Here is an 11,900-nt window from a genome sequence, read left to right as displayed (position 1 = left end):
GACATTTTTTTCTTTCTTTGGCTGGAAAAATTAGATTTACTGTGTATTTACTGGTTTGCTTTTGAGTGTGGCACCTATAACTTAATTATACATTTTTGTTATCTTAAATTTATTTATTCATCAACCATTCTCACAAAACAAGTGATACCAGGTGATGTACAACATGGCTAAAAACTATATATGCAAAATTATTATTATTATTATGGTTCATTGCACAGGTCAGCTGGCTGTTTAAATTGGATTTGGCATTTTACTTATTGAGTCTTTTCCAAGGACCTGGATAGACAGATGTTTTTTGACAATGTTAAAGATATCATTGCAAGATGTAAGCTGTTCCAAGTAAAGCTATCTTTTGCAGTTGACGGATGGTCAAGGTTATAAGAGAAATATTAGACAAAAATCAGATGCTAATAACAATGCTTGTGGTAAGATTCATACTTACTAGTAGAAATTTAGTGTTAAATTCATATTGGAAAATTGAATTGTCCTTGCTATTTCTCCTAGGACAATAAAAAGGTTGAGAAACTAATACAACTACAAATACAACTACATGTATCTGAACACTAATAGTTCTAGAAATGGATTAGTTCAGTGGAATTTAGGTGATTACTATTTTCAGTATTTTCGCTGTTGTCAGTACAGGACAAAGTTGAAGAAAAAAACAGAATGCTATGAAAAATGATGTAAGTAGTTCAAAGACAGAAGTTACTGATAAAGATAAATAATTAAATTTAAAAAGTAGCTGCAACTACATTTATATTTGCATTATCAGGAAACTTTGAATTCCCACAAATTAGTCAAACTACAAAAATTGAAGAATACCACGGAAGACAGCATCTATTCCTTATGCATTTATGCGTTCCCCATATAAACAAATTTCTAAAAATGCTGATATTTAATTTTTTACATATTTACTTTGCACAAAACCTGGTAAATTTTGTGTAAAAACTTTTACATGGATACATTTATATATTAATAGTCAAATGAAAACTGTTGTCATGTTTTCTCATATATTATTGGTGTTTTTTAATCCATGGGAATTATTTGATTGTTTAAGCATTCATTTAGACATTCATATAAGAATATTTTTTCTTTTTCTTTGTCATATCAAATTCTTGAAGACTATTTGGATAGGTCCCTACAGTTTTCGTGGCAAGATCTTTCCGAAGTGATTTGTTATTGTCCTTTTCCTAAATCTGAGAGAAGGTGACTGGCCCGTGGTCACCCAACAGGCTTTGTGCCTAAAGTGGGACTAGAACTCAGTCTCCTGGTTTCTAGCCTGATATCTTAATTATTACACCAAGCCAGCTCCGAGACATGTAATAATATGGCTTTTATCAAATAGCAAAAGAAAAAGATTAAAGTTACATTTTTTGCATTATTTGTTAGTAATGCACATTTTTAAAATTAAAACACTGGAGACTGGACTGTTTTCTGGACTATTCCCTGGACTATTTCAGACACCTATCTTTCATTTCAGACACCTATCTTTCAGTGTTCTTAGGTTTGCCCAAATTTGTAAAAGTAATGGCATCAATTTGGGCAATGTTTTCCTTGATTCTTGTCTTCTCGTTGATGTTGTCTGTTTTAGCAGGCCTGGAAGCTCCAGTGGTTGTTTCTATACTTTCTATCTAAAAAAAAGTTTGGTGTTCTCTAGACCAGGTGTGTCAAACTGATGGCTCATGAACTGGATGTAATAATATGTGAGATACTTACAATTCTATCTCCAATTCTCTGGGCTACTTCTTTGAGTACTGCTTTTAGAACTCTGTTGTATGCTGCATTGGATTTGCAATGACTCCACTTCTCTCTTTGGGGCAACTGATTTAGGAATCAATACTGCTACTGGTTCAGTAGTGCTAGGTGTTGGTAGCATTTGATCCATTAAGTATCATTAGAAAAGAGCCAGCATTGGACTTTTCCTGATGTGAATGTGATGTGAATGTGGCTTGGGGAGTCCTTTGAAGATGATTTCCTTTTCTTCAGTATTCCACAAAGTATAAGCCTTGGATGCCTTATATAACTCTCTCCTTCAGTTGCTTACAAAATATGGGGATTTCCCCTCATCACATAGTGTGTTGAAGGCTGAGGATCCGAAGCGTGATTGCCTCTTTCCTCCCTTCTTTCTGTTCTTGCCAGGTTGAGTGCCATTTCTATGTCACATGGTATTTTCACTCATTCTTTTCGTATGTGTGCTTGAAAAGGATTATGAATATATATAGTAGCATGTTTGATGAACTTCTGGTAGGTTTTCCACCTTTCCTGAAGCCTAGCAAGACTACCTTCCTCCTCCTCTGGACTATCAGGGTTTATACTTCCCCAACATATCATCCATTCCAATATTCCATAGAGATATGAAAGATTCAACTGAGGTATCATTAATGTGGCCTGGAAGCCTTGGGTGTTACTGTGTGAGGATCTTATCTGTGGAACAGTTGCCATCCATAGTTGCTGCAGTTGATGCTTTATAATTCTTAGTTCATTGCTTGCCTCTGCTTTCTTTACTATCTCTGGGGACCCTCTGGCTCCTTCATCAGCCCAATTCATAAGACTTAGTGATGGTTTTGGCTCTGATGCTTTGGTTTCTGATCCTGAGCTACATCTGTCCTTATGCTGAAGTACATCTTTGATAGGCTGATCTATCAAGTTTCCTATTGCTGGAATCGCTCTTAATTGAAGTGCAGACACTCTTAACTCCCACATTATGGTATGTGTTGCCTCTTTCACCTCAGGTTTAGCTCTTTCTTTCTTTCTTTCTTTCTTTCTTTCTTTCTTTCTTTCTTTCTCTGCTTTTTTCTCCTCTCCTCTCCTCCCCTCCCCCCATAATTATTATTCTAATTTCTAATTCTTGGAAAAGCCACTGTCTCTCCCTAGACAGAGATTAAAGTCTGAGAAGAGTAAAAAATTCAAAAGGCTAAAAAGTTTAACAAGACAGCATGAGTGTCCTCAAGTCACCAGCCATTGCCCAGATTGCATCTTACTCTTAGACCCTCTATGCTCATTGGCAAAGCCAGGTCTTAACACTCTTCTGAAAAGGCAAAATCATGGGGGCTTGTCTCATCTCTGGGGCTAAGGTGTTCCAGAGAGCAGGGGTAGCAGCCCACTTCCTACATACCATCAGTTGAAGTTTCTTGACTGATATGTAGCATACCTATCTCTCTAGCCAGGTGGGCAGGTCGATGAGGAGCTTTAAAGGTAATAGCCAACACCTTAAATTGGACCCAGAAGTAAACTGTCATCCAGAGCAGCTCATGTGGGAGCAGTCTTACATGCAAGCACCCTGGGGGTTCCCAAAACAGTTTGTGCTGCTGCATCCTGCCTACCAGTTTCAGCTCCTATTCTCTTCAAGGCTAGTTCCAGATAGAGCATTTTGCAGTAGTCCATCTGGGAAATGTGTGGGCATGTGTGATAAAAGGAGAGCTCCTTGATCCAGGAAGGCGTGTAACTGACACACAACACAAAGTTAAGCAAAGGCCTTCCTAGCCATGACTGCCACCTTCTCAATGAGCAAGAGTCATGAGTTTAGGAGGACTGGTTGATTATGCACTAGGTCTGTCTGGGGCAGTGCTATCCCATCTAAGACGAAAGATGAGAAAGTCCCAAATACAGAGCAACCATCAACCCATATCCACTCCAACTTACCAGAATTCTGTGGAAGGCTATTGTGTCCCATTCAGGCCCCCATAGCCTAGTTTAAACATAGTTAAAGTTCCAGTAGATTTGTATGTTTTGTAATTATGTCTAGCAGCTACTCTACTTAGGCTTTGTATTTGTTATGATTTCTCAGATTTATTTCATTTCATTTCACTTTATTGAGTTTGTATGCCGCCCTATTCCCGAGAGACTCAGGGTGGGTCACAATAAAAAAGGGAGGGGGATACAAAAAATAAAATAAAAAACAACAATTTAAAATTCTACAACAGCCGTAACCTTGAATGGGGCTGGATAGCTCAACAGACCCAGGCCTGCCGGAACAGCCAGGTCTTAACTGCCAGGCTAGAGTTGAGAGTCGCAACATGAGATGAACAGCATAAAAATTTAATAAATAAAACAAATAATTTTGAGTTTTATCTTCTAGCTAGATAAGGTGAAGTTCACTTTGTTTCCTGTTGACTTCATATTTGGTGATTGTGGATGCTAATCTTTTAACTTCTACACATGGTAGGCAATAAAATCCAGTTTAGTTAAAAAAAAGATCAACAGGCTTGTATTGACAGAAATTCTATTTAATCCATGCCTAACACTTAAAAGTAAAATAATTAAATTTGTGGAGCTGGTTAGCACCGTGAAAGCCCTCCCCTTGCCTTTTAATTTTTAATAGTGCTTGCCTTTTTAAAGTTGTCTGTGTGTATGGTATTATATTGTATTGTTTTGTTTTTAACAATTTATTTGTGCACCATCCAGAGTCCCACTATGATGGAGATGGGTGGTTTTAACATTTGTTAAATAAATAAATTTATTGAATACACTATTAATCTGTTATTTGGCAAAAAGGTTCCTCAGGTAGTATAAAAAATCCATGCTGATTTTTTTTCATAAAGACAAAAAAATAGTTAGGAAATCATTAAGATGTTAGACTGAGAAACCTGGTTGAAGACTATCCTTAAATTAGACAACTTATTGGATGACCTTGGGCCAATTGCTGTTTGTCAGCTCAGTCTACTTTGTCAATGGCTGTTGGAAAAAATAGGGAGTTACCTATGTTACTTTGAACTTATGAAATAATATAACTCTTACAAATAAATTAATATATAAATAAAGCAAATGCTCTTAGTTATGCAACTTTTAATGAAACTGCTAGGAAGAAAATATTATGTTATGCATTCATGTTGCTTTCTGGACTTGAGGAACCATAAAGATTTCCAAAATGGATCATGGATCAGCTGAATTGGAATATCATATGTAGGTAATATTTATTTCCTGGGATTGTATGTCTGTCCTCTGCGGTTATTGTGTGATTCTAAAAAAAAAAAAAAAAAGACACGGCAGCTTTAACCTTTTTAAAGAGGAGTGGGGTTACAGTTAGTTATAGCCCTCCTCCCCACTACCAATACCTAACTTTCCCATCTTTTTCCTCTTTCTCCTGCTGGCCCAGAATCCAGTGCTTAGCAAGGGTGTAGCCTGGGATGTGCACAGCGAGCATGACAGGGCAGCATAGCCTCGTCTGCAGAGGGAATCCGCCAGGCCCAGCCATGGAAGAAGCAGTGGGACAAACAGTGGGATCCCCGTTAGTGGGCGAAGCTGGAGAGCTGCTAGCAGGTCCCCAGGCAAAGTTGAAGTCTGGAGTCTGGGAAGTGCTGTTCTGGATGATGGCACAACTGGAGGCAGTTAGAGGGATGCAGGCTTCTGAAAGCACAGAAGACGTTCTGCAGCTCATGTTGGAAGCACTCCTGGGAAGCCTTGCCCTGAAAATGCCTCTGGTGAAGCCTCACCAACAGAGGTTTTGCAGGAGGCACTTCCAGAGGCAAGTCTTTGCAGGAGAAGCTGTACAGTAGCTCAGAGGCTGCTTTTTGCATTATTATTATTTTCTTGCAGCGAAAGCCTAGCCCAGCCTCACCCAAGAGTGCAACACAAAAGGACTTTTTTGTGCATCATGGCTCTGTAGCTTCCTTTGACTTTTTCTTTTTCCAAAGCCCAGCAGCCAGGCCCAACATACCTTGTCAGTAGTGGGAACAAATTCTGTGACACCATGATAAACACAAGCGTTCTTCATTTGCAGATAAATAAAATAGTGGTGCTGCTTCCATACTGATACTAGCACTAGCAAAGATCTACACTGGCAGATTATCTCAGAATGTGAAATTGATGAAGAAAATCATGCAACTCATCTAATATAGTACGCAGTGGATTCTTGTCCCTGATTAATATCAATAGTATTTCTGAAATAGAACTGTTTGATGCATTAAGAATATTAGATATGGGACAAAGGTGATGATGCTTTATTTTAATAAATGATCCATTCACTCAAAGTCAGAAAGTACTTTGTGTGGAAATTTGGGCCCCATAGTTTATTGAAAGAAGCAGATGGTCTCTGGTTCCAGAACTGGAGAGATTGTAACTATTATGTTGTGAGCAAACTATGGAAAACAGCAACAGCTGTCAAATTGCAGACTTATTTGAGGGTAGGGAAGCTGGCAGAAGCAACAGATGAGCTGTCCTTGGTACAGTAGGTGGAATTGCAGTTCAATAGGAATTACTTTTAAATGGGTAGTTGAGAGTAATTTTAATAATGTAGCAGCTTGAGCAGACTATTCAAAGAAAATAAAAATCTCTGTAATTTTTAAATCAAGTCTAGGTAGTTAAAAAAAAATTTTTAATTAGGAAACACAAATAACATCTCTGCAATTTTGAATGCATTTAGAAAAGGTTGAAGAAAGTTATGTTATTGGTATGTTTGAAATATTTCCAAAACAAAAGCTAGGGAATTGAAAATTTATTGGCTATGCACTAGAAATGCCTTCTAATAATTTGTTAATAAACTGAGACCAGGAACTTTGTTCTCCTGAATTATTTATTATGTGTATAGGTAGCAAGTAATAAAATTTTAGTGTTTTGAACTCAACACTTAGCCCTGGTTACTTGCACCTGATGTTAATAAATTCAAAAGAAACAATCTTATCAAGGTTATAAACAAGTTACTGCCTAAAATTATATAAATTGTGTTAATATTCAAGTTACATAAAATATATCTATGTAGCAGAAATGAGAACTGTCAAGGTCTGGCAGATGTAACATGCACAAAATCTAGCCATATGCCATGTAATAAATAGCAATTAATCTATAAGTAGCATCTGGGCATGGGTCAGATCTAAGCAGTCAGGATAACTGCTGATCAGAGAGGGGATAAATCTTATTTGAATGTCTCTATCAATGGAACAATGAACCAGTACATATTCTGTGGTTCCCATCTCTCCAGAATCACAGGGACAGAGCCTTTCAGCCAATGGCATGACGTATGAGGGAGAAAGTTTTCCTGTGACTTTGTGAGCCACCTAGTAGAAATGACTATTTATTTAGTATTCACTGATGATAGTAAGGCACAGGAACAGGAGCCCCAAAGCACTGTGTGCAGAGTGTCATTGAGTTGTATGGAATTTAGGTAATTGGTTTTGTGGATTATCCTTAGAAATAGTCTAGAAGGATACCATGGTCCATAGTTTTGAACTATTTTGTTTGATTGAATGAATGACAGAAACTGGGAGGAGGGAAAGGGATAGAAAATTTATCTGTTATTCCCATCCTATCAAGGTTGGGTCATCAATGTTTTTCATATGTAATGATGGAAGGATCCCAATTAATAGCTCTACTACTTTACAAAAAACATAATGAACAGGCTCTGTCTCCAAACACAAGCCTCTTTCCCACTAATGATCAAAATAAGTTCAAAGTTAGCAATTATTTATCATAAGTAAATGGGAGAAATTCTTGAGGGCAGAAATATTATCATATTAGAAGTAAGGTTTCCAAGAGTCTGTTGGAATTATCTCTTCAGAAAGAAGAAGAACCACTGTAGGACATTGTCCCTCACTCCAGTCCCTCAGAGATGGTCTAGAAGGATACCATGGTCAATGATATTGAATGTTTCTAGGAGAACAAAGAGGACCAAGAGGGTTCCAATCCCTTAACTCTCTCTATGGGTCATCCAAGACCACAATCAAGGCAATTTCCATGTTGTGAAGGTCCCTTTACATCTTGAAGCTTCTAGTTGTGGAATTGTGATGGATCTTCAGACAGCATTCCTTGAACAATAATAAAGGAATATAAATAATTCAAACATTTGCATTGTTACACTTTTTGTGACAATTACTTAGTAATAATTGCAATATTTCCTAAATTTTCATTTAAGAAAAACCATATAATTGTTACCTTTAAATCCATATACTAGGTAAGTGTCCTGGGGAAAAGTAACAATGGGACACCATAATTTAAAAGATTTTGTTACCTCATCCAAAGATGTATCCACTAGGAAATAGAGGGGATATGATGTTTTAAAGAAAAAAGTATGATGAACTTAGTAACTCAACAGATGAAATTTTACATATAATGGCTTAAGTAAAAAGATTTTTATATAAGCTATATAAAATCTATATCTATATTTCCATTTTTTTTTCCAGAAATGTTCTCATTGCCAGGAACCAGGAGCCACCTTAGGCTGCTACAACAAAGGCTGCTCCTTCCGGTATCATTATCCATGTGCCATTGATGCAGGTAAAAAAAATGAAGTTACTGATATGACGAGAAAGAAAGAGACTGAAACTAAAAATTGTTTGCTGCTAACGTGACACAGAATGACTTACACAGACAAAAATAAAGAACATAATATGTTATATAAGAAATTACAAATGTTTAGGAAAAACTCTTTATTTTAAAGTATTATTTAAAATACAACAGTGAAGATTAAAGCATGACAGTATTTTATACATAAATAGGGCTTCTTGCAGATACTTTTAAAGGCAGAACTTTGAGAATCTCATGTGCCTCCCCCCTCCTTCATATGAAAAAGTAAGCTAAATTATATTTTTATATTAATATTTTAATCATAAGGACATTTGTCCTCCAAATATAAAACTGTATTCCCAAACTATATATGGCATTCTTACCCAACGTGTATAGATGATTGGAACTTTAAATAGTTCAGCGATGACAAACCTTTTCGGCACTCAGTGCCAAAAAGGTTGTACAGAAGCATCATGCATGCGTGCTTGTCAGGGGCCCGCTCCGGAAAAGCCAAACCTCCGGGTTCTGGCCCACATGCGGACCCAACAATCAGCTGGCCGGTGCACTTGCGCATGCCGGTTTTCGGCACTGCTGCACGTGTCAAGGACAGCTGATCATTGCGCACACATGCACACCAGGCAACATGGCTACGCGTGCCATAGGTTCGGCATCACGGAAATAGGTGATGAAATCTATTTTGAATTGCTAGCTGCATTAACTACCATATATTTATTAGGTTTATATAGTGCTTTTCCTCTAAGGGCCTGCGGTTTACATATCTCTCTTCCAGTTTTATTCCCATAAGAACCCTCTGAGCTAGACTGAGAGACAGAAATCGGCCCAAGATCACTCTTTCCATGACTGAAGTTGACTTAAACGTGAAACTCACCAATCCTATTTTTTCTACATCATAATCAGCACACTGAAATTTGGAATTAGTGATACCCAAATTATTTCATTTGCAGAGAAGATTTAGTAGGATAATTGTGTTTGGAATATTACAGTGAAGAGGAATTAAAGGGTTTAATTGTTTTAGAAATTTTGTTTGGAAAGCATAGGAAGGAATGATATTTAACAATAATTGGTTTTTCTACAGTCCTAAACAGACATGTTGAATTTAGATCACTTTTCTTTGTAAAAAATTAGGAAATGCTGTTTTAGAAAATAAATATTTTTAAACATTTCATAGCAGGTTTTTTTTACCTTGATTCATCATTAATTTAAACTTTTTCTACCAACTATTATTTATTAGTCATTTATTAAAAATTGAGTCAACCTTTAATTCAAGCAAGTAATTGCTGCTAATTGAATAGTCATGATAGTTCTAGGAAAAAAAGGGTTTCCAAGAAAAGTTAAAGTTTTTAAAGGAAAAGTATTTATATAAAAGAAAAAATGTCTACTGAAATCGAAAACAGTCAGGCTAGGAAAAAAGGTTCCAATAATGGCCTGTCCGCAGGCATCTTAAAAATGATGTATGAACTAGAAAGACTGTTGGACTGATCAGATTTATTTTATAATTGTCCATGTTTGAAGATACTTCAGTTTCCATCACTTTAAATTATAATAATATTCTGGGGAATCTAGTAAATATTTTTGAAGATTCCAGTTCAGTGAAAACTGTCTTTATGTGTACAATACCGTACTGCAAACTGTAGAATCATTTAGTATCTCTAAAATTATGTTAACTATCAACTGAAAGAAATTTTATCTTAATAAACTACAGTTTTTTCTTTTGCAATCTTTCTTTATACAGCTTTATCCAGCTTAAAGCAAATATATAATATATATTTTATAATATTGAAGAAAAACTGAGTCAGGATCAGAGGCTACAGTTTTAATTCTTTGCCATGTTCATGCTGACTTATAACTAAGATTCCAACAGCAGTAAAATATAATTAAATTACATAATTATACATGATATATCACATGCGGGGTTTTTTAAATCACCTTGAAAATTGCCTGGTGGTTGTAAGGTTTTCCAAAGATTGCATCCATTGCTGTCCAATAAACTACTAGCATTAGATTCACCCCAGCCCAAAGCACAACTGGGGGGGAAATTATACACAAATCTTTAAAGCTTAAACTGAAAGTGTATTTTGAGAAAAGAATGCCTAGGATATTCATTTTTATTGTTGCATGTTTCAGCTGAGAATCTGAATCTTAAAAGAAAAAAGTCATATCATTAAGAGGAAAAAAGATCTATTTGTAAAGGCCTGTTTGATCTAATGAAGTATATTTAAAGGGGAGAAGTGAATTACTGTCTGATTTCACACATAATGCTTAGCCAAGGTTTTTAAAGTTTAAATAGGCCATAATGGTTGGTTTGCTATGGGTTGGTTCATGATATGGGTTGGTTCATATACCAAGCCAAAAATAAAATCAAACTGTGATACAGAATTGTGTATGAACCAGTCTAGTCAGTTACACGCTGGTTAACACAAATTAGCTTGAATGAATGCACATCAATTCATTTTATAGCTAAGGAAAAACATTCAATGCCATTGTTAAGTATTCCTTTACAATTTCTTAATGCAGATTCTGAAATGGTTTGGTTCCATTTGATCTTAGATATATAATGATATTTTGTTGTTATCTTTTCTTCCAGATTGTTTACTAAATGAAGATAATTTCTCAGTGAGGTGCCCCAAGCACAAGGTAACTAAATTGTACTTGGTGTTGCCCTTTCTTGGATTCAGAATTAAACAGTATTGCCTCATAATGCTTGCTAAAAATATACTTCCATAATGTTACTTACATTTCGGTCTCCATATACAGTATTTTCTAAACAATAAGAATTTGAAAATGGAATTTTAATGGAATTACTTTCATTTTTGTTTTTTTAACAAAACACTAAGCTTGGTTAATAATGTTTTGTAATATAAAATATATACTTAGAATTTCTTTTCCTTATCTCAGAAAATAGATTTGTTGAGGACCAGCTTTCTGTCATGGTGAATGAAATCTATAATATTATAAGAGAATAAGCTTAATTGGCCAAGTTGAGAGCTTATGTATATGAGGAGAGCCTTCTCTGTGGCTGCTCCGACCCTCTGGAACGAACTCCCCGTGGAGATTCGTACCCTCACCACCCTCCAGGCCTTCCGCATAGCCCTTAAAACCTGGCTATTCCGACAGGCCTGGGGCTAAAGATTCGCTGCCCCTATCTCGAATGGTATGATTGTTGTGCTTTTTAACTATGTATAGTTTTGTGTTCTTGTTAAACTGTTTGTATCCCCCCCTTCCCTTTTTGAGTTGTGAGCCGCCCCGAGTCCCCTTAGGGAAAAGGGCGGCATACAAATGAAATAAAACTCTAAACTCTATATAAAAACCATTTGACTTACATAATATTAACTCTTATAAAATTACCATTTACACAAAATTGATAATTTCCCAATAAGCATGGAATTTTTCAAGCAACATTAGTATATTTCAGGATAAATTAAAATATAGTGTAGCATGCTATGAAATAGCGTTTTTTTTAAAACTTTTGGTACAGAATTAACATTTAGCTTGAGCAGTTATTGATGATGTTGTTGAAAAAACACTTTCCATTAGCAAATACATTACATTTCACTGAGCAGTTCCAAAAATTTTACTTTTTACTTTGAAAATCAAATCTATATCACAATTCCATATTTGAATTATTTGTTGCCTTTGCATTTTCTAATTTTGCAGTGTTTTGC

At 35.9% G+C, this 11,900-nt stretch overlaps 1 protein-coding gene across 5 annotated transcripts in view; it reads left to right on the top strand.

The window, feature by feature from the left end:
* TCF20 (transcription factor 20) overlaps positions 1 to 11,900 on the top strand; it is a 165,031-nt gene that overhangs the window by 141,588 nt on the left and 11,543 nt on the right. For all 5 annotated transcript variants that reach the window (XM_087723248.1, XM_087723247.1, XM_087723246.1 and 2 more), the window contains 2 exons: positions 8,115 to 8,208; positions 10,823 to 10,872. In XM_087723248.1, the coding sequence (XP_087579374.1) occupies positions 8,115 to 8,208; positions 10,823 to 10,872 (144 nt within the window). The remainder of the gene's footprint in view (positions 1 to 8,114; positions 8,209 to 10,822; positions 10,873 to 11,900) is intronic.

This window comes from Thamnophis sirtalis, unplaced genomic scaffold, assembly GCF_051295495.1.
Source record: "Thamnophis sirtalis isolate CommonGarterSnake01/CBP01778 unplaced genomic scaffold, rThaSir2_p1.2 scaffold_9, whole genome shotgun sequence".
Taxonomy (NCBI): Eukaryota; Metazoa; Chordata; class Lepidosauria; order Squamata; family Natricidae; genus Thamnophis; species Thamnophis sirtalis.
The sequence above is the reverse complement of the archived record's forward strand: the minus strand, read 5'-3'. Positions and strand labels throughout refer to the sequence as shown.